The 23,713-nt window shown below is 43.7% G+C and overlaps 2 protein-coding genes across 4 annotated transcripts in view; both read left to right on the forward strand.

The window, feature by feature from the left end:
• NTRK3 (neurotrophic tyrosine kinase, receptor, type 3) overlaps positions 1–23,713 on the forward strand; it is a 620,856-nt gene that overhangs the window by 581,351 nt on the left and 15,792 nt on the right. The gene's annotated exons all lie outside the window — the stretch shown is intronic.
• Positions 11,495–12,025, forward strand: LOC102848635 (60S ribosomal protein L18a-like). Its single transcript, XM_006885179.1, has 2 exons — positions 11,495–11,914; positions 11,981–12,025. Exons 1-2 carry the CDS (start codon positions 11,495–11,497, stop codon positions 12,023–12,025), a joined length of 465 nt encoding a protein of 154 aa, XP_006885241.1.

Consider the following 23,713-nt stretch of genomic DNA (forward strand, 5'->3'; position numbering starts at 1 on the left):
TCTTCATTTCTTCCCTCTGCTTTGGCTTCTCAGTGCTCTAGTGCAATATTTACAGTCTCTTCTGACATCCATTTTGGTCTTTTCTTCCTTCTCTGTCTTTGCAACCACCTTTTACACTCTTCCTGGATGATATTCTTGATATCTTCCCATAACTCATCTGGTCTTTACTCATTAGTTTTCAAGGCCTGAAACCTGTTACTGAGATGGTTCTGAAATTCAGGTGGATTAGACTCAAGGTCATATTTAGGTTCCCATGGACTTGATTTCACTTTCCTTAGCTTCAACTTGAACTTGGACATGAGTAGTTTTGGTAGTCTGTTCCACAGTCAGTCCCTGGCCAAATTTTTACAGGTGATATTGAGCTTCTCCAGCGGTTCTTTCCACATATATAATCAATCTGATTCCTATGCATATCATCCGGTGAAATCCATGTGCACAACCTGAGTTTATGTTTCTTCTAAAATGTGTTTTCAATAAATAAATCATTGATTGTGCAAAATTCTATCATCCATCTCCAGCTTTATTTCTGTCACCAAATCAATGCTTTCCAACTACTGATCCTTCTCTGTTCCCAACTTTTGCATTCCAGTCACCCATTATTATTAATTCATTTTGATTGCATGCTTGACCAATCTCTGACTGCAAAGGTTGGTAGAAATCTTCTATTTCCTTTTCCTTGGCTCTGGTTGTTAGTGCATGTATTTGAATGATAGTGGTATTCACTGGACTTCTTTGTATGTGTATGGATATTATCCTATCACTCACAATATTGTATTTCAAGACACATCTAGAAATGACTTTTTTAACTATGAAAGTAACCCCATTTTCCCTCACCTTTTCATCTCCAGCATAGTAGATCATATGATCGTCTATTCAAAATATCCCATGCCAGTCCATCTTATCTTGCCAATACCTAGTATGTCATATTTATGCGTTGTTTCTTCCTTAACAATATCTAATTTTCCTATTCATGGTTCTCACATTCCAAGTACCAATCACTAGTTTCTGCTTACAACTGTTCCTCTTCCTTAATATTTCCATACTTGAAAGCTCCACCTCAGTTGCCCTATCTGCTAGTCTGTGTTCTGTTGTACATAGTTTTTGAAGGCCTGCTATTTCAGAAGTGGATGGCTAATCCTTCTTCCTAGTCTGTCTTAATTTGAATGCTCAGATTTAGATAAGTATCTGACAGATAAGCATTTTACAGAAAAAAATGCAGATTAAAGATATTTCTCAGTTGTAGTAATAACCTGTAGTTTCAATTTTGTCCCCGCCCTTGACCCAAGTGTCTTAACCCACCCCTTTCCCTGATTCACCAGAATTCTCTTCTACTCCCACCTGTTCCCTTCAACACTTATCTACCGCTATCCATCCCTTGATCTGATAGCTTATATCTCAAGCTTTATGGCCTTCTGTGATTCCAAATGCTTCAAGCTGCTGCCGATTTCTTATGCTGTGGTCAGTGTCTCTTGAGTTTAGGGGTCTGTAAGTCCAAATACAAAGTACAAATGTTAGGGAAGGCTTCTTATTTCAGATGGTTCTGAAGAAAATTCTTTTCCCTTTAACTTCTTCTCCAGGTTTAACTTCTTGTGGCTTGGGGCCTCTTCCCTTCCATTTACAGCAGTCTTTCCAATTACTTGCTATACATCTGAGAGCTGGACAATGAATAAGGATGACAGAGAAGAATTTATGCCTTTGGACTGTGGTGTTGGAGAAGAGCACTGAACGTTCCATGGACAGCCAAGAGAACAAATAGATATGTCTTGGAGAGGCTGCAGCTAGAGTGCTCTTTGGAGGCAAGAATGATGGGGCTTCATCTCACATACTTTGGGCATGTTGCTAGGAGGAGCTATTCCTCGGAGAGGGGCATGATGCTGGGAAGGGTGGAGGGTCAGCAAAGGAGAGGAAGACCCTCAACCAGGTGGATCAACATGGTGACTGCTGCAATGGCTTTTGTATATCAGGAAGGGAGAGGATGATGCAGGATAAAACAGGGTTCAGATCTTTTGTTCATAGGGTCACTATGAGTTGTACTCGATTTGACAGCACCTAACAACAACATTATCAATATCTAGGTATATCTATATATCTATGTTATCATGGTTCCTAAAAATGTTGGTTTGGGGATCAGGATAATTTGTATATAAAGATTGCACTTTACATTCTTCAGTCTTTTAAGTGAACCCAAGTTGCTCTGCATTATTCTGTCTGCATATTGTTGTTAAATGCTGTTCAGTATAACTCATAATGACCCCAAGAACAACAAATCTGAAGTCAGCCCTACCCTATGCCTTCCTTATCATCCTTGACACATTTGAGTCCAGTGCCACAGACCCTGTATCAATGCATCTCATTTGGGGTCTTCCTCTCCTTTCCTGACCTTCCATCTTCCAAAGCATGATATCCCTTTCTAAGGAATAGTGTCTCCTAACAATATGTCCAGAATATATGAGTTAAACCTTCACCACCTTTACCTCCAAGGAACACTCTGGTTGCACTTTCTCCAAGACACTTTCTATGTGGGATTTTTTTTTTTTGGTGTGGGGAGTCCATAGGCTATTCAGCACTCTTCTCCTACACCACAATTCAAACGCATTACTTCTCCTATTATTCGTTGTCCAGCTCTCAAGATGCATAGCAGGTGACTGGTAAAACTGGGGCCTGAATCAGGAGCACCTTAGTCTTTATACTGACATCATTGCTCTTGAGGACTTTGGAGAGATCCCTGGCAGCCGACTTTCCCAATGTTATATGTCTTCCTGATCTCCTGACTTCTGGTTCTAAGAGTGTTGACTGTGGAGTGGTGTTCACCCAAACAAGGTGAAATTGTTGACCATTTCAATTTTTCCTCCATCCATCATGATTTTGCCTATTGGGCCAATGGTGAGGATTTTTGTTTTCTTCATGTTGAGATGTAATCCATATTGAATGCTGCAGTATTTGATCTTCTGCAGCAAGCACTTCAGATCCTCCTCACTTTTAGCAAACAAATGTATGTCATCTGCATAATGCAGGCTGCTGATGAACCTCCCTCCAGCCCTAATGCCACACTCTTCTTTGTAAAGTCTAGCTTCTTTCATGAATTTCTCAGCATACAAATTGAATAGGGATATAAAGAGAATACAGCCCAGATGCACACATTTCCTGCTTTTAAACCATCCAGTGTTTCCCCAAGCCTAACTGCAGATAAGTTCCTTTCAACTCGTAGTAATCCATGGAAATTCCCCAGAGAGGTCCCCTGAATGTAAGTCTTTATGGAACCTCAATGCCACATTGTTCAGCAGAGCAACTAGTGGACTCAAACCATCAGACTTTCTGTTATCAGCAGAGCATTAGCCACTGTGTCAGCAGGGCTTCTCTCTACATCTGTGCAGCACTGGTAATAATATCCCTAAATCTAAGGTATATTTGGAAGATTGAATGAAGCTGTGCATTGGACTCATTAAACCTAGATGCTGACAGGGTATAAGCGCTCAATAAGTCGTTCTATATCCTTGTTCACTGAAGACTCTTCACACTTCAGCTCTCTCTCTACTCTGAGAATGCCAAATCATCTCTTTGTTCCTGAGGTATGATGGAGGCCAGGAATTTAGATAAACCAAAGTAAGACGTCACCTTATTTTTACCCCAGTCCTGAACTTACCTCTGCTTTTTGGGAATTAATAAGAAAATGTTATCCAACTTTTATTAACCTATAAGCAATAAGCCACCTTGTTTCACTCCCCCTTCTATGCTTTTGGAAATAGGAATGTGTATTGCAGGCTAGGAATGCTTTTGGAAAAACAGCACAACTCTGATTGCTGGCTTAGTATTTAAGACTTTCTCCTGGGTTCATCTTCAGAGCAGTCTTCCTCTGCCTTTTGACCTTGAAGGAGAAGCCAAGAGGTAGGACTTGTTTGTGAAGGGAGAAGGAGCAGCCACAGCTGCAGGCCGTGATCCTGGCCTGGGTTGCCAGAGGCTGTGTGGACTGCAGCTTTTCTATCCCTTTCATCTGGTACTACCCTTGGCCCACACCCTTCACTACAGAGAGGCACCTTGGGACCCAGCTGTAGAGTTGCAGGGCTAAGTCAGCCTTAGATCTCGTAACTTTCTCAAAGGACTGGGAGGGGCATTCAGAGGTTAGCCAGTCCCTGCTTCAGCAAATTGTCGTTCCAAATTTTGGAACCAGATGATATCCAAAGAGTCATCTAGTCTAACCCTGTCCCTCACTCTGCTAATTTAATAGATGCAAGGAAGAGGGGCCTATGGATAAGTCAGGGGGTGTGACGTAAACCCTGAGTAGGCCTCGGAGCTCCAGAGTTCTGGCTCATTGCTCTCTTGGACTGTAACACACACACACACACACACACACACACAGGCTTCCCAGTGCTGCAGATGTTGGGAAGGCTCTTGGGATGAGTTGCGGTTCAGTGCTCTTAATGCATCAATTCAAATAAGAAATTGATGCTTTGCAAGATCTCATGCAATTTTCAAAGGGAGAGAAACTTTGACAGTTCTTGAGCCCAGCTCTATTATTATTACAGATGTGAACACTGGGACTAGAAGGGAAGCATGTATCAAAGGCACAGGGTAGCCCATGCTGGTGGAACTGCAGCCAGAACTCAGAAGCCTGCCTCAGGCAAACAAGTGCTCTTCTTATCTGTCCCACAGTGTCCGTGGTGTCAGATTTCTCTCCCCAGCTATCTCCATGTTCAAGCTTAGGGATGTGTCTAGATATGGTAGATACTCTGTGTGCTGGGCTAATCAATGCCTTTTCCTGTAATTCCTCAGGGAAAGGGCTAACTAGGAACCTGTGATGTCTAAAAATAATAGAGGTACTAGTTTATGTTCATGAACTGCTTTGCAGTTCACAGAGAATTTTAACTTCTGTTACCACCCATCCACAGGCTGCCCTGGAACATTCAGCCCAGTTGTTGCTTTTGAGTTTGATCCCCATCTTTCAATGAAGATGGAGTATTTGACCAAGTACTTCATGTTTGTGGTCCTGTCATGTTTATAGCAAGTGAACCCTGGGCTCTCTCCTCATGGCCCAGTCTTTCTTGTTCTGGAATGCACTGGGTGAATTGTGTTTCTTCTCTACAGTCTAGCTAGTGGCAAGGAGTTGCACTGCCAACCCAAAGGTACTCAGTTTGAATCTACCAGCTGCCCCACAGGAGGAAGATGGATAGTTTTCTTCCATGTGATTTAATGCCTCTGAAAATCCACTGGAGGGTCAGCTATGAGTGGGTTCTGACTCAACAATACATAACAACAATAATAATGTGTTGCAAAGTAGAATTATATCACAGGGTTTTCATGGCTGTAATCTCTGCTGAAGCAGATCACCAGCCTTTCTTCTGCAAGGCCACTGGGTGGCTTCAAAGTGCCAGTCTTGAGGTTAGTGTAGTTCATTGCTATCAAGCTGGAACCCACTCCTAGCTGACCCTCCAGTGGGTTTTCAGAGGCTGTAAATAGCACTGGAGGAGATTGCTCATCTCCCTTCAGTGGAGCAGTTAGTGGATTTGAACTGCCTGCCTTTGGGTTCTGTACCCACCAGGCCACCAGCGTCCCCCCTGAGGTTAGAAGTCAAGTGTGAACTGTTTATGTCTCCCAGGGCAAAGCTCTTGAAACTCATTGTCATCGTGTCAGAACCAGCTCCTAACTGAACCTCCTGCAGGTTTTCAAGGGGCTGTAAATCGTGTGAGAGGAGATTGTCCATCTTCAGATCTAAACCACCAGAGAGGCATTGCCTGTAGCAGCGCACCTCCCTGTGGACTGTGCCGCTACAGCCTCCATTCAGGATGAAGGCATTCCCTTTTAAAGAGAGCTGTGGGCACATGCAGTGTGCACTTTGTCCATCTTCTGGCCTTAGCCAACTTCAGTGGCTCAGCCAGTGGGTGGATTGGAGGGTCAGCTCCGGCTCAGAGAAGCCAGATAAGGCGGTATCCAGTCTAAAGAGGACCTGCATCTTTTTAATGTCATTTCGCATGATGTTCTTCCAACTTCTCTTTGCCTGGGGATGGAGCCTTCCACGGTAGGTTTCTGCTGTAGTAAGTATTGTTTACTGAAGTAATTAAAATTTGTAAAGTGTTCCCTGTCCTCACTTTTGTGCTTCTTCCCCAGCTACTTACTTCTGGCATTTTCAGCTGGCAGCTAATAAAACAAAAGGGGGATCTAGAGGCCCGAGACTCCCTTCGGCTAACATGATTAATTTGGAACATTTCAAAGTAACAGATTCTACCTTTAGTTATAACTGTGCTTTGCTGGCTGATCTGTCCTACCAGCAGGAAGCTCCGTAGTCCACCCACCCATAATCCCTAACCCACCAACTACAGACATTCATCCAGAGTAAGGGGAAGTCGAGGAAGAGAGGAAGAAGGAAGCAAGAGTTTTGTTTGCTTTTTATGTTGTTGTTATGTGCCAAGAGTGGACAGCAGCTCTGAAGCCTGCCCTGTCCTGAGCTAGTCTCACTGATTCTGACACACCAGCCCCCATTGTCCCAGTCACTGTGTCAGTTCATCTCATCCAGGGTCGTCCTCTCTTGTGCTGTCCCTCCACTCTTCCAAGCATGATATCTTTATCCAAGAACTGATCCCTCCTGGCCCTGTGCCCAAAGTATGTGAGACTGAGCTTCAAAATCCTACCCTCTAAGGAGAAAATTGGTTTTACCCTCTCCAAGACAGACTTACTTGTTTTCTTGGCAGTCCATGGTATGTTTAAGACTGTCTTCCAGAACCACAACTCAAAAGCATTAAGTCGTCTTCTATCTTCCTTAGTCATTGTCCAGCTCTCTGATGCATAGAAAGTAATTGTGAAGACCAGGGCCTGGATCAAGCACACCTTAGTCTCTAGACTGACACCGTTGCTTTTCAGTACTCTGGAGAGGTCCCTGACCACAGATTTCCCCCAGGATAATTCGTCTTTTGATTTCCTGACTGCTGGTGCCCAAGAGTGTTTTAGAACTACTAAAACCAGAAAAGATTTCTTTTTCCTCGAAATTGTTCTACATTGAAAAACACTTGAATTTTACTTCCTCAGCAAGCCTCTATGTACATAGCCTCTCACCACCAAGTACAACCACCCCACACATGGATTATCCAAAGGTAGAGTTCTGGTCTCACCTGCATGAGGTAGGAGTTCAGTTCCTGGGCAATTCACCCCAAGGACAGCCATCACCTATTAGTGGAGGTTAACCTGTTGCTGTGATGCTGGGAAAGTTTCAGTGGAGCTTCCAGACTAAGACAGGCTAGTAAGAAAGGCCTTGTTATTTACTACCAAAAATCTAGCCAGTTAAAATTCTACAGATCAGTTTTGTATTATTATCAAGTATTGTATTATTACAGATTTGTATCAAGTATTATCAAGTATTGTATTATTACAGATTTGGTTTTGTATTATTATCAAGTGTCAGAATGAATTCTATGGCAACAGGGTTCCCTCAGTGGAAACTGATACTACAGAAAGGGATGCTTGGAGAATAGTATGAGAGAGCCCATGGTTCACTTGCTACCACAGTCGTCTTCTCCCCAACCAGTCAGGGGGCTGGCCCAGTGCTGTCCACTGTGTATGGGGCCACCAGGACTAGCTGATGGACTCTAGGGCAGCTAACAATGACAACTTACATGGTTGTTGTTGTTGTTGTTCGGTGCTGTTAAGTTGTTGACGACTCATAGTGACCCTATAAACTAACAAAAGGCTTGAGCACTGTTCATAGAGTTTCCGGAGGCAAGACATTTTGGAAGCGGATGCCACTCCTGCTTCCACGCTTTTAGTCGGGGAGCTCCAGCAAACACTGTCTACCATGGATACCCATTACCACGTTTGGCACACCAGTGTCATAGTGTTCAGCCTCACAGCAACCATGAGTTACCTCTGTACAGCAATGCACAGACCAGTGCTATACCACCTAGAAGAATGTTTGACAGGAAAACAATTTGAACCTGGCCTGAGAACTCACAGGGATACGAGTAAAAAATTTCATCCCTTATATTATCCAGTTGTATTATCTGCACCTAGAGAATGCCTCTTGCAGAGACTTATGAAGAGAGAACAACGCTACAAGAGCCACCACAAGTATTACTGCAGCTTGCTTGATAGCATACACTCAAGGTTACCAGAAAACAGGCCAAATGCTTTATGTGAATGATTTCATTTCATCATTAGAACCATCCTATAGGATAAGTCCCACTGATGTTTAACACACGGAGAAAATGAACTATACAGAGATAAAGTACTTTCCTGACTTAATATGCCTATAAACCATGTGCTGCAGAGGTCTGCTCAAGAATGGACCATCTTCTTTCCCCCATCCAAGGGACGCAGTTCTACACCTTCTGTTGTTCTTAGGAAAGGCCTCACCCCCTGCCCAGAAGTCCTGAGTAATCCCACCAAATGTTGAGTCTGTCCAAGGTTTGAGTCTTGCCTCAGTCTACCCTTCTTCAGACACACAGCCATTTGTTTCCTCCCAGTCCACCCTGTCTTTAGGATTGCCTGCCTCTGAGAAGAGGGAAGCATAAACCATATCATGCTCCAAGAGGCCTCACAACAAGGAGAAACCATGGTGCATGGAATGTCTTTCAAAGATAGTTTGGAAACAGTCTCTAATTATGAGATGTCAAAGCAGCACAGAAATCCCTGTGTTGGGGAAAGCAAAGCTCTACCTTAGCCCTTGCAAGGGCAATTCCATGCTGCTGCCTGTACTTTATGAACATTCCCTAATTAATCTTAACGAGCTCCTGTAGAAACCAGTGGCGACAAGGAGCACTACTTGGTTGAAGAGTTAAGTGTTCATCTTCCTGGGCTGTGTGGGGCCACCCTTAGGGAGTGGGACGTAGATTTCCCCAGAATCAGAACATGGGTTCTGCTCCACAGACCTTCCAGGTGCTGGGTCAAGGGTATGAAGTTATCTCTTAAGAAGCCACTTAGTCTATGCTGCCATCCGAAGTTTAAGAAGTGAACGTCCGGTCTGATTTTACTGAGAGAAGGGGAATCTCACTGGCTATTCCACTGAGCAGCAGAACTGCTCTTCAACTCTCTTGAATAGATTTCAACTCATGGTTTTCAACCCATCAAGGAAAGAAGAGCGTTTTGCCTGTCTTGCATCATCTTCATGCTCAAGTCGATTGATGCAGCCATGTGTATTCTGAGCGCCTTTCCACCTAGGGAAGGCATCCAGCACCACATCAGACAATTTTGTTATGAACCACAAGGTTTTCATTGGCTGCATTTCAGAAGTAGATCACCAGACCTTTCTTCCTAGTCTTAGACTGAATGTTCTATTAAAACCTATCCACCATGGGCAGCCCTGCGAATATTTGAAATATTGATTGCATAGCATCAAACATTTTAGGAGTATGCAAGGCACCACGGTATGACAGACAGACGAGGAGACGGCACTGTGCATTTCGTTAGCCTGTTCGCCATTGTACCCGGCCTGAGAACTCAGGCTCCCGAGATTGTGTTAGAAAAGGAGAATCTGTGATTAGAGAAATCAATGCCATTTTCTGTAAGACTAGTGAGACATTCAGTCAATGGGAGGTATTGTTGTTGTTATTAATGTTGGTGTGAAGAGCAGTGGGGGATACAATTACTAGCTAAATTTGCCTTTTGTGGAGAAAGGCCTATTTAATTGTCTGCTTTATTAAATCCAAATCATCTCGTCTTCCTCTTGTTCTCACCATGAGGCCTCACTCACCCGATGTTCAGCCATGGAGCGTCAATCCAAAGAATATTTTAACCAGCCCAGTCTTTTCTCTGACACACTCAAGCCCATCGCTATAGTCACTGTGTCGATCTGCCTGGCTGAGGGTTTTCCTCTCTTTTGCCGTCCTCTCTTCTGTCCTTCCCAAGAATAATGCCCTTCTCCAAGGAAAAAGCTTTTCCTAGAAACCTACCCAAAGTATGCAAGACAAAGCTTCATCATCAGGTCACTAAGAGACATACTCAACTCAAAGACACCTAACAACAATAACAACCATTTTGTCTGCCCTGGAATCTGCATTAGCTGCTCTTTCTAAATGTCTAAGACCTGCTGTTATAAATCACCAAGTATCCTGAGGGCCTGAACTGGCAGTCACTCAGTCCCTGACAGGCCCTTTGCCAAGCTGCTCCCAGTCCTTGCAGATGGGATTGTCTTGAATGAGGAGGACGGACGCAGGATGTGGCAGTTATGTATAACTTCGAGCTGAGCTCTACCACTGACTTGCTGAATTTCCTTCTGAATTGATTTCTTCATTCCTAAGTGAAACTAGATGCTATTGTTGTAAGAATCACTGGGCAGAAGGCAGTTTCTGAAAAAACTGGAAAGGTACCCTATCATAAGTCAAGATCAAAGACTACAGACTTCATTATTGTGGCAATGTGCCATCGAGTTGCCTGCGACTCATAGTGACCCTATGTACAACAGCCCTAAACCCTGCCCTGTGCTGTGGCAATCTTATTGTCTCTGACACTCCTATCCCCATTACCCCAGTGACTGTGTCAATCCATCTCATTGTGGGTCTTCCTCTCCTGCATTGTCCCTCCACCCTCCCAAGCATGACAGCCCTCTCCAAGGACTGATATCACCTTGCAACATGTTGAAAATATGTCAGACGGAGCTTCAGAATCTTTGCCTCCAAGGAGCAGCCTCTCCAGGATGAACTTGTTTGTTCTCCTGACAGTCCATGGTATATTCAATACTCTTCTCTAGCACCAAAGCTCAAAGGCATCAACTCTCCTTCTGTCATTCCTAGTCATTGTCCAGCTCCCTGATGAATAGCATGTAATTGTAAAGATCATGGCCTGGACCAGGTGCACCTTAGTCTTCAGACTGGCATCGTTGCTCTTCAGTACTTTGGAGAGGTCTCTTGATAGCAGATTTTCCCAGTGCAATTTGTCTTTCAATTTCCTGGCTGCTGGTACCAAGAGTGTTGACTGTAGAGCCATCCATCATGATGCTACCAATCAGACCAGTGGTGAGACTCTTTGTTTTCTTGATGTTGAGCTTCCATCCGTATTGAAGGCGGCAGTCCTTGACCTTCTGCAGCAAGTGCTTTATGTCCTCCTCAGTTTTAGCAGCAGGGTTGTGTCATCTGCATAACGCAGATTGTTGATGAGTCTACTTTCAATCCTGATGCCACGTTCTCCTCATAGAGCCTAGCCTCCTGGACCACATATACATTGAAAAGATATGGAGATAGGATTAAGAAAATAAAAATCCTCACCGTTGGACTATTATGCAACATCATGATGTCATTCTTGTTCAGTACCAGGTGAGTTCCCTGTGACTCATAGTGTCCCTATGTACAACAGTATGTCAGATGAAGCTTCAGAATCCTTGCCTCCAAGGAGCAACCTGGTCTCACTCTTTCCATGACGAACCCATTTGTTCTCCTAGTGGTCCATGGCATATTCTGTACTCTTCTCTGGCACCACAGCTCAAAGGCATAAATCTGATGTGGAGCCAAGCAAACTAAAGCTGTTAAAAATCTCAATTTCGCCTTTTGCGGGTCGTGGCGATCGCCGAGAGATCACTATGAAGGCTTCGGGAACACTTCATGAGTACAAGGTGGTGGGGCGCTGCCTGCCCACCCCCAAGTGTTGGACTCCACCACTTTACTGCATGCACATCTTCGCCCCCAACCATGTCGTTGCCAAGTCCCGCTTCTGGCACTTTGTGTCACAGCTGAAGAAGATGAAGAAGTCTTCTGGGGAAATTGTATACTGTGGACAAGTGTTCGAGAAGTCCCCCTTGCGTGTGAAGAGCTTTGGCATCTGGCTGCACTATGACTCCCGCAGTGGGACTCCCAACATGTACCGGGGATACCAGGATCTGACCACTGCAGGTGCTGTCACCCAGTACTACCGTGACATGGGCGCTCAGCATCGTGCCTGGGCCCACTCCATCCAGATCATGAAGGTGGAGGAGATCGCAGCCAACAAGTGCCACCGACCTGCAGTCAAGCAGTTCCGTGACACCAGGATTAAGTTCCCACTGCCTCACCGGGTCCTACGTTGCCAGCACAAGCCACGGTTCACCACCAAGTGGCCAAACACCTTCTTCTAGGCACAGCCCCTCTGCCTCATCCCGGTCTGCCCAATAAAACGCCTTGGGGATTGAAAAAAAAAAAAATCTCAATCCACCTATCATGATTTCTGCCAACTGGCCTAGTGGTGAGAATATTTGCTTTCTTACTTGTTGTTGAGCTTCAATCCATATTGAAGGCTGCAGTCATTGTCCTTCTGCACAGATATTTTAGGTCCTCCTCAGTTTCAGCAAGCAAGGTTGTATCATCTGCATACGCAGGTTGTTGATGAGTCTTCTTCCAACCCTGATGTCACATTTCTCCTACCATAACATCATGATGGGTGGAGAAAAGATTGAAATTGTCAACAAGTTCATCTTACTTGGATCCACAACACCACCCTTCACGTCAAGAAATCAAAAGATGTATGTATGGCATTGGGAAAGTCTGCTGTCTGTGACAGCTCTAAAGTGTTAAAGAGTTAAGATGTTACGTTAAAGACTAAGGTGTGCCTGATCCAAACCATGATCTTTTCAGTGACTTGTCATGCATCTGAAAGTTGGACAGAGACTAAGGATGACAGAAGAAGAATTGATGACTTTGAGCTATGGTGTTAGAGAAGAGCACTGACTATCCAATGGACTTCCAAAAGAACAAACATATGTCTTAGAGAAAGTGAAACCAAGGTGCTTCTGAGAGGAAATAACAGTGAAAGTTCATCTCATATACTTTGGGCATGTTGTTAGGAGAGGCTATTCCTTGGAATAGGCATAAGTACTTGGGAGGGGTAAACAAAAGAGAAGGCCCTCAGCAAGATGGATTGACACAGTGATTATAACAGTGGACTCGGGTATGCCAGAGGTGGTGGGGATGGCACACGATAGGACAGGGTTCAGATCTGGTGTTCAGGGGTTCACTATGAGTCATAGATAGCTTCACAGCACCAAATAATCAGTATAAACCTTATTATTGAGAATGGGATACAGTGATAAAGCACCTACTTATTGTACTGTTAACCTAAAGGTTTTCAGTTCAAATCCACAAGCAACTCGGAGGGATAGAGACAGGCAGTTTCCTCTTGTAAAGAGTTACAGACTCAGAAAACTGAAGAGAGGGTAGCGAGTTTGAATCTACTAAATAAATGGCAATGGGATTTGTTTTAAAAGGAAGACTTGGGCTTAAAATATGTATTGTATGTGTACTAAAACCTGTCATACAACCCAAAGGCAGGCAGAGCAAAGCCACCAGCTGCTCCTTGGGAAAAAGATGGGCAGTTTCCTCTTGTACCGTTTACAGCCTCTGAAAACACACTGGGGCGGGGGGGGGGGGAGGGTGTCTGCTGTGAGTTGACTCCAACTTGATGGCACATAACAACACACACATAAACACAGATATACATGTGTGTATACATACATATTCAATCACAGATGTGTATGTTATTGTCCTTGTTTTACACATCAAGAAACCCAGCCTTAGAGAGGCGAAATACACTCCATAGGTTATTTGAGTCCCTGGGTGCACATAGATTAAGTATTGGAATCCAAGTAGAATTGTTGGTGACTCTGACCTATCCAGAAGACACGCTTGGTTATCTGGGTCAGGGCCTTGAAAATCGTGGAGTTGCCATGAATTGGTGTTGACTAGGTGTTCTGGTGGCCTAGTGGTAAGAAGCTGTACTGCAATCCCAAAGGCATGCAGTTCAAATCCACCAGCTGCTCCGCAGGAGAAAGATGCATAATCTCCTCCCATGAGATGTATTGGATTTACTGCTGGAGTCCGTTTCGGATGGATGATACACAAAAACACAGCAACTAACAATAATAATGAGGTTATTTATTGAGCAAATGTTATTGGCTGAGTTAGACATTATCACCTTACTTCTTTACAGTTATATTTGCTCATCCTGTCCATGCACTTTCAGTACTAGCCAGTGTAATTTTAGGGTGGGGTTTTTTATTGTTGTTGTTGTGTTTTGTTGTTTTGGGTTTTGTTTTGTTTTTTTCATATGAGTATTCAATCTTTGTAAGGGATTATCTTTTGAAAAAACTCCATCCAAACAAAAAGCCAACTCAAACATTTTCCTGTGGTGTTTGAACTGAGTCACAGACGATCCTCCAGTGGATTTTCAGGAGGCTGTACATGACATGAGAGGAGATTGCCATTGGTCGATTTGAACCAAAGAGGGACTGCCTTTAGGTCAACAGAATAACTCCCTGCAGACTTATGCCACCAGCAGTGATCTTGATACTCACCAAATCAGTCTCAATCTAAAGTGGAACTTTTTCACTGCCTAAGCTGTGTAGGGAGAAGTTCCAAAGCCTAGCATAAGCCTAAGAAGAGGATTCATCTCTTCTCCTTTACTTGTTAATATTTAGCAAAACTGAGTCTAGGTGCATTGAATGAGCTTGAATGCAGTGTGACCCATGGATGTGAACTTGGCCGAGTCTTCCATCATTGTTCAGTAAATGGAGCTCTTTTGACATCATCCTTAAATTTGTTTCCACTAGAAAATTTTAGTGCAGCCGGGAGGTTCCAAGCCTAGGCATTTGGAAAAGAAAATATGGGCCAAGTTATGTTTTCAGCCCACATCTTGGTGCTTACAATGTCTGCTCTATAAAAAATAGACAGCTTGGAGGCAGCAAAGGCCAGTGAGGTCTTGGAATGAGTGCTGGAGTTTAGGCAAGGGTGAGGAAGAGAAAAACAGAAGGAGGAGATAAAAATGTGTATGTTTCTGGGTCTTGCATCTCAGAATTTTGTTTCTGGCAGATGCGGCTTTAGGTAAGAGAGTAAGGGAGAATCACAGTGGGCCTATTTATCCTCTAGGCTCATACTGCTCGACAGCTTGCCTCATAAACTTCTTGTATTTTTAGAAGACTCCAAGGGTTTGTCCCAAACCTGGGGTGAGTGGCACCACCTGGGACAGCCATTCCTCAGAGGCTCTGCTAAATGGATGTCATTTGCATAATCCTTCTCCAAGCCCTGCTTGGGGAGCAAAGCTTTTGTGCTGCTTTTGTGAGTTTTCTCTGCATCTTCCCTCCAAAGGATTCCTAGAACTGTGATTTGTAATCTATGGTTTAGGAAGGTGGGGGTGGGGGGAAATTGCCCAACTTTATTGGTAAGAGGACAGTGGTGGTTCGGGGGTAGAATTCTCTTCTTCCTTTTAGGAAACCCTGAATTTGATTCCCATTGAGGGCCCCTCACGATCAACTACAGACCGTTTGTCAATTGTAGTTTGTTTCCTTGACACTGGAAGAAATGCAGCCAGGGTGGTGAGACTGTGTCATATGTGTTTGATCTGGTGACTTAGTGGTAAGGGGTCGCACTGCCTATTCAAAGACACATGGTTCGAATCCACCAGCCGCTCCGTGGGAGAAAGATGGGCAAGCTCCTCCCATGTAATTTACAGCCTCTGAAAACCTGCTGGCAGAGGTTCAGCTAGGAGTTGGCTCTAACTCGATGGTACATTAACAGTGACAACAATCAGAAGGACAGAATCTCCGAAGAAGACCATCATACTTGGAAAAGTAGGAAAGGATATTTTCTATTTAGATAAGAAAAGTCAGCAGAACAGAGGCAGCCTTCAGGGAGATGGATTGACCCGATAGCTATAAAAAGTAGGCTAAGGACTTGGGCTCTGGGACAAGAGCAGGCAGAGTTTCAGTCTGTGCTTTACAGACATTTGAGCCTATGCACAATGCCCGCCAGTCACAGCAGCAGCTCCAACATGATGCTCAACGGGGCAGTGGTGGCCCAGAGGTCCCGTTCTCATCTTGGATGGGGAAGACTTGAGCTCAAATCCTGGCTGAGCACAGCTCCTCCTGGCCTGTGGAGGCCTGAGTTTGCTATAATTGGGAACAGGTCCTAGTAGAGATTCTAGACGGAGTAGACTACTAGGTAGAAAGGCATGATAATCCAATTCCCTATAAATTGTTGTTGTTGTTTTTGTTATGTGCTGTCAAGTTGCTTGTGACTCATAGCAACCCTATGTACAACAGCCCTAAACTCTGCTGTCTTGTGCCAATCGCACTGTCTCAGACACTCCCATCCCAATTATCCCAGTCACTGAATCAATCCACCTCATAGAGGGCCTTCCCCTCCTGCGCTGTCTCTACACCTTCCCAAGCATGATGTCCTTCTCCAAGGACGGGTCTCTCCTTACAACATGTCCAAAGGATGTTTGACGGAGCCTCAGAATCCTTGCCTCCAGTTTGACCCTTTCCAGGATCAATCTGTTTGTTTTCCTAGCAGTCCATGGTACCCTCAATACTTTTCTCCAGTCCATGGAAACCTGATAGAGAGCAAGGATTCTATACTCTTTCAGTCATTGAAAGAGCACAGTGCAAGGTAGGCTGCCATGCAGCAGGATTAAATTGACAGCAACAAACTGATAACAACTAGCATCCACTTCTTAAACAACAGGCCTTTGGAAACCCTATGAACATTAGAGAAACCACAATTATTATAGAACAGGATTCAGATCCTTTGTTCACAGGGTCACTGTGAGTTGTACTCGACTTGATGGCACTTAACAACAACAACAAACAGCAAAATATTTTATAAGGGCAAGAAATTCTGCCTTATTAAGTCAGATGGCTGATATGATAGGAGAAGCTCAATCCCTTACTCAGAGCTTCAGCCCATGGAAATCCTGTAGCTGGAGTAAAGCCACAGGTGGGTGCCTATTCTCTATTTAAATCAAAACAATATCCAAAAGAATTCATTCCTGAGGCCCAGACCACACAACTGAGGTAAAACAGTGTTAAGGGGTTGCACTGCCCTTTCCATTTCCAGAATGGAAAGATGGAACCCAGAGAACTGAAATTTAAATTTGCTATGATCCAGTCTGCTTATTTTCTATTTGTATACTTGTTCCTGTATATTTTACTTACTCCAGGAATAGAGTTTCCTTAAATATAAAACAAAACCAAGACACCATGAATCTCCAGTTCTCTTGCATTTATTGTTCTTGGTTACCCTGGTCACAGTGGCTCGCTACTTTCTTTTCCATGTCTGTAGGTAGACAAAGTATCTCCCAGCATCGTGTGCTTATGGACTACTTTAGCGCTGAATTTTCAAATTCTGGATTCTGATGGAGCTCTGATTTGAGAAGCTAGCATGGATGGTGTTACAAAGCAGGTGGGCCCCCAAAGGAAGCACTAGAAAGCCCGATGGCATCAAACAGGAATGAGTGGAGACTCAGGCACCAAGGAAATATGCTCAGCAGCTGATCATCAAATGAGCCTGGGCAGAGTTGGTGAAGAGTTGGTTAAAAATTCAGTATCTACAACTCAGAACAGCCAAGTTGAAAAAGGGAGGGAGTAGGGAGATAGAAGATAAATAAAGAAGTGGGAGAGAGTTTCTGAAGGGCAGACTGCCCTTTATATAAGGCTCTTATGTCCTTCCCTAAGTGTGGCGTGGGAGCTATTGAATGTGCCCAGGAGCTGGCACGGGTGGACAGTGGGTATAGTAAATTCCAGGAAGCAGTAAATAAATTATGTTATTCTGGAAAGCTATTGAAGCTGTCAGCAAAGCCAGTCAACCAGTTTAAAGTGAGGCCTTTTATTCTTGTTTTCTTGATACAGGACACATTAGATGAAAATAGTGAGGGTTTCCTCCTGGGAATGAGAAAGGAGAATGTAGAAGCATAGGGAATGCAGAGGGACTTCAGGCTGTGTCCAAGGGAGATTTCACCATTTTCATCCCTTTAGGGCTTGATCTACAGATGTGTGTGTGTGTGTGTGTGTATGTATATATATATGTATGTATATGTGTGTATGTGTATATATATATATATAGAGAGAGAGAGAGAGAGAGAGTCTTGTGACACACCATAGACTGCCAGAGAACAAATAGGTATGTGTTGGAGAGAGTGAAACTAAGATGGTCCTTGAAGGCAGGGATTTTGAAGCCCTGTCTCACATACTTTGGGCACATGGCCAGGAGGGACTAGTCCTTGGAGAAGGACATTATTCATACTTGGAAGGGTGGAGGGGACAGCACAGAGCACAGACGATGACCTTGGATTAGATGGACTGACAGATTAAGTGGGGTAATGGGGGCAGATGTGTTGGAAATGGTGAGACTGGCTTAGGATAGGGTAGGGCTTAGAGCTATTGTACAAAGAGTCACTAGGAGTCACAGGCAACTCAATGGCACATAGTAACAACAACAAATAAAAATAAGACATTTCTAAGGGAGCTCTGGTGGGTGGCCTAGTGGCAAGAAGTTGCACTGCAATCCCGAAGGCATGAGGTTCAAGGCCCCCAGCTGCTCTGCGGGAGAAAGATGGGCATTCTCCTGTGCTGGGTCTCATGTGTTTGTCTAGACTAAGATTCATTGTCTCTCCTCTACTGTATGTTGCCAGTATGTAAAAGTAGATGCTCTGAAGGCCAGGGAGAAAAGCAATCTTCTGAAAAGTTGTTCTGATCATGAAATAAAGAGCCCACCAGCGGCTGCTGAGCAGATTCTTCCTGATGCCAGCCCTCTGGCTCCATGTGTGCCAGCAGCACTGTGATCCACAGGCTTTCCCTGGCTGCACGTCCAGATGCAGATACGCAAGCCTCCTTCTAAGGCACATCTTGACTTAGCTACAACCCTTCAATTAGAAGCTTCCATATTAACATTTTTGTAACACTTAGGGATTTCTTTACAAGGATTCATCGTATTGTAGTAGGTTAAGCTTTGGGCTACTATCCCAAAGGTCCATCAGCCAGTCCATGGGAGAAAAATAAGGCCATCTCCTCCTATTAAGATTTTCAGCCTCAGAACACTGATGGAAGGTCCCCAAGAGTTAGAATCAAGTTGATCTCAGTGGCTTCTTGTTGTTGTTTTGTTGTTGTGTCCTGGCAAGTAGGATCCGACTGGCACAGGAGGAGATTGCCCCTCCTTCTCCAGCAGAGTATCTGATGGACACCTTTGGGATTGCAGCAGTTTCTTGCCACTAGGCCACCAGAGCTCCCTGTGAATTCTTTTTTAAGTACTTTTTTATGGGGTTTGGGGGAGAAGGGAGTAAGGATACCTTTGAGACTACCAGCCATCTCCTTTTCACTATAATTAGACACACAGGTCTGAGAACCTTCTAAAACTCAACTGAGTTTCACTTCAGCCCAGAGTGTGGGACTCCTTCTAGCTCTAAGGTACAGGAGTCACTCCGATCAGGAAAGGCTAGTTCAGAAGAGAAGGGTTTCTATTCTGTGTGTAGGTGGGGAAAGCAGGTCTGTAGAGCAGGTGGGCAGTTTACCTTGTCAGGGGACCTACAGTCTTTCTGCTTCAAAGCTTTCTGTACTACTCACTCCTGGCCATTGAGGGCAAGGACCATCAAGTGTTGTGCACTTAAATGAGAGAAATGGGACTTGGGGAGTTTAAACAGTCACTGTGCCTGGGCGCTGTTGCTCTTGCTTAAGGATGTTTGCTAAACAAGTCTAGGAAAAGGTCAAATTTAACCAGAGGCATAAGGGTCCACTCTTTTCATACAAGGTTTCCAATCCCAAGACTTGTATTCCTCAAACTGTTATGCCCTTTTAGAGTATTTTGAAAAACATTATGTACCCCTTATCCTGGCACTTGTCAATATGATGCAGGACTGGGCACTATTTTCTTCTGTTGTCGATAGGGTCACCGTGAGTTGGCATCAACAGGCTGGCAGACAACAGCAGAATACACCCCTCATTACACATTTTGCGTTGCCATCTGAAATCTTCAGCATAATTTTAAATAGCTCCAAACTATGCCATTTCCAGGACATTGTAAATATTGAAATTAAAATAAATAGATTACCCCTTTAATGAATCTAATGGACTATAAATGCCAGAGCAAATTAACATATCATCCATTAAACACACGGACAAGTTCTTTAAAGTCAGTTTTTCCTTCCTGAATTTATATTTTTATTCCACACACTCCACAGAATATTATCTCAATATGATAGATTTTTATGCATGAAGTCCTTTTATTGGTCACTCTGTCATAATTTACTATAACAAAAAATATGTATGGAGATTTAAATTTAATTTCTGATGTTCAATGATCATAAATTTCTAATGCTAGGAGTTCTTCAGGATTGAGCCATCATACAATTATTAGAAATGCACAGAAGTATGTAGTTGATCAGGATAACAGAAATATATTTCAACTTTTGATGAGCATTAAAGATAAAAAGTAAACTGTTACTGGAAAAAGCATCTCATTTTTTTTTCACCAGCCCATGTATTCACTGACCAATATTATATATTGCTATAATAAAAGGGTTAAGGACCTATTCTTTTCACATTTTTAATCTTTATAGATGTAAGAATTGAGAAACATTATTCACACAAACAAAAAGGGTTTTTATAGTATCATGGCTGTTCTCGGAACCATTGTTGTGTGGTACTGAGTCGATTCAAACTTACAGTGACCCTGTATAACGGGGGCGCGGCTCCAGTGCTTTAGTGGTAAGGAGTGGCGGTGCATGTGGTTCAAATCCACCAGCTGCTCTGAGGGAGAAAAATGGGCCGTCTCCTACTGTGTGGTTTACAACCTCTGAAAACCTGCTGGAGGGACAGCTGTGAGTCAGTTCACAGAACAGCAATGACATTTAACAGAGCTTCCCACCCCATAGTTTCCTAGATTGTACTCATCAATGTCAGATCTTTCCTCTCATTGCATAGATGGTGAGCTTGAACCACTTACCTTTCAGCTAGGCACTCACCACTTTCTCATTGCATCAGATACTACTTAGTTATTTGCCTAAATCTATAACAGATATTTTTAATACTTTTCTCATTTTAGAAACAACATTTGCTTCATCCCCCTTCAGTTGTTTTTCAAAAGAATGCTAAAGTTCCCAACATGCAAAAGGAGACCTTTTGTCCTTCTCCCTGCCCCCACCATGCTTTGGACATCTACACGAACATTTTGTAGAGCTCTGTAGATTGTTATTGCTGAAATGCATTGCCTTTTGAGCATGAACGCACGGGGAATGGGTAAGGGGATTGCTAGACCAAGGTGGAAACTGAGATCAATTTTAGAGAAGCCCCATAGGGAAGGTGTTGAGGACCTGCAAAGACATTTAAAGTTATACCTGCCTAAATACTCTGGGGGTGTGTTTCAGGCTGTGCCTCTCTGGAGGTTCGAATCCACCAGCCTCTCCTTGAGAGAAACATGGGCAAACTTCTGTGTAATTCGTAGCCTGGGAAAATCAATGGAAGGTCAGCTATGAGTCGGTTCTGACTCGATGACATTGACTGATGGAGTGGTGTGTGTGTTAGAATCACTTCATCCCCAAAGATATAGAGACCTGGGTTGAAGAATACTGCAGTAGACATTTGTGTTTTGAAAGGATTATTTCTGGGCCTTATTTTATGGAACCATATGTCTGTCTCTGTGGGTAACATCTGAATTACTTAGGGCTCATGAGAAAAATGTGCTCACTATTGCACGTTACAGTCTCATTTTCTTGCTGCCTTGCAGTCAGAACCAACACACATCTGATCCTCTATTGCATTCCCAAGGCTGTGGATTGCAAGGGAGGAGACTGCCCAATAGTCCCCATGACTGGTGGATTTGAACCTCCAGAAAGCCCAGCCTTGGGATTAGTAACTCCCTGGGGACCCCACAACCAGGACTCCCTTTGCCCTTTAGTGAGGACTGAAGGTCTGAGAGCGCAGAAGCGTAGCTCCAAAGAGCTAATGGATTCTATGGAAAGTAGGTTAAATGAAAAATTAAAATGACAATGTATAGGGGAAGCATGGCATGTTACCTTTTATCTATAAAAGGAAGGAAAATGAGCATAAATCCATATTTATTTATGATAAAACAGTGGCAACAAAATGGCTACACATTTAAGGAAGTATTTTGGTCATGCTGTGCTGCAAAGAAAAAAAGTAACTGTGTTTGTTAAAATAAAATAAGTGTGTATTTTTGTTACATTAAAAAACAAGTGTACCCTTTCGAATCTCATTCAGAGTTCATAAAACCTTTCCTATAAAGGGCTAGTTAATATGTACTTCAGGCTAATATATCTCTTGATGCCTCAGTTTCCTCATCTGTGAAATAAGGATACCAGGACCTCTTTTTATATAGGACTAGGTGGTATACTAGGGAGCTCTGATGGTCTAGTGGTAACTTCCATGAATCCTGACGGCACATGATTCGAATCCACCAACTGCTTGGTGGGAGAAAGATAAGCATTCTCCTCCCGTGTGATTAACTACCTCTGAAAACCAGCAGGAGGGTCAACTATGTTCTGACTCGATGGCACACAACAACAACAGGTGGCACAGTGGTTAAAGTTAACAGTTAAAGCTGCTGATTAAAAGGCAGGCAATTGACCTCCTCAGTGTTCTGATGGATAAAGACGTGTACATCTGCTTCAGTAGAGTTTACAGGCGCAGAAACACTGTGAGGCAGTTCTCCTGTGTCCTACCGAACAGAGTTGGAAGAGGATGGAAGGCAGTGACTTGGTTTTCCAAGTATCACCTAGCATGGGAGCTATAATTAAAGAATGGATGTAACATGAAGCGGCCCGGTGGCCTCATGGTTCGAATCCACCAGCTCCTCCATGGGAGCAGGATGGGCAGTCTCCTCCCATGCCTCTGACGGCCTCTGAAATCCCGCTGGAGAGTCAGGCCTGGGCTGGTTCTGACTAGATGGTTTGCAACAGTATTCTGTGTGCATCAACTAAAATATATCTCATCGCCATAGAGACTGAACTAACTCATAGCTGACTCTCCAGCGGGTTTTGGAGGTTGTAAGTCAGCTGGGAGGAGACTGCCTGTCCTTCTCCCTCAGAGCCTTTGGTGGGTTCAAATCCCCAGACAGGCGCCATCTTTGGGTTAGCAGGGCAGCTTCCTACAGACTGCATCACCAGAGCTCCATTCGTTAGTGTGGCTCGTATCATTATTATTATTTAGATGCAACATTTGTCTGACTAGGCTTTACTGGGGGTGGAGAAAAGGGAAGGCTTTTTTTTTTTTTTTTTTTTTTTAACAGAGAAAGGATTTGGCCACTACTTTTCCTGGACTGAGGAGCTTTGGTGACCTGGTGCCTTATGTGTTGTTTCTAACAGAAGGGTCAGTGATTAGAACCCAGCAGTTGCTCTGTACAAGAAAAACTGGCAGCCTCCTCCCATCTCAATTTACAGCTCTAGCATCCAAGTGGTTTTGCATTGTTTGTTTGGTTTTACCTAGACTGGGACTCTCTAATGGGAAAGGATTCAGGTGATTTCAGGGGGAAAAGAGTTAAATCTAGATGAGTTTCTACAGGAAGTCTAGGAGGTTTGCCTCATTATGTTGCCCAAATAGCGTGGAAGGTCACACAGAGTAAACAGTTATTAACCTCATCTGTTTATCTTTAGCACTTAATGATGTTCAATGTGCTGTTCGTACATTGTCTCACATAACGTACAATAGCTAACTCTTATTTTAAAGATGAGGAATTTGAAGCTCAAAGAGGTTAAGTACTTGGCAGACATCAACTCAGAATTCAGGGCTTCTGCCTTCCCAAGCATTGCATTTTTCCCTTACTTACAGATCTCTTGAACTATTTCAGTCTACACCTGCACCAATGCAACATAAACTCCACCGTCATCAGTGATAATCTCAATAAGACTCTTCTTGAGGCCTCTGTAGCCTATCATTGTCCCACAAATATATTGTTATTGTTGATTGCCGTCTAGTCGAGCACAACTCATAGTAACATATGAACAAAACCCTGAAGCCTTTCTATAGCTATAGGTGTTTCTCAAAGTT

This window comes from Elephantulus edwardii, unplaced genomic scaffold (genome assembly GCF_000299155.1).
Source record: "Elephantulus edwardii isolate Elephantulus edwardi_28Jun2011 unplaced genomic scaffold, EleEdw1.0 scaffold00041, whole genome shotgun sequence".
Lineage (NCBI taxonomy): Eukaryota > Metazoa > Chordata > Mammalia > Macroscelidea > Macroscelididae > Elephantulus > Elephantulus edwardii.

What these genes read in the sequence shown, in the direction of transcription:
- LOC102848635 (XM_006885179.1), top strand. Translation starts at nt 11,495, where the DNA reads ATGAAGGCTTCGGGAACACTTCATGAGTACAAGGTGGTGGGGCGCTGC. An exon ending in CCAACAAGTGCCACCGACCT is followed by an intron (nt 11,915 to 11,980) that starts GCAGTCAAGCAG and finishes CTACGTTGCCAG; the next exon opens with CACAAGCCACGGTTCACCAC.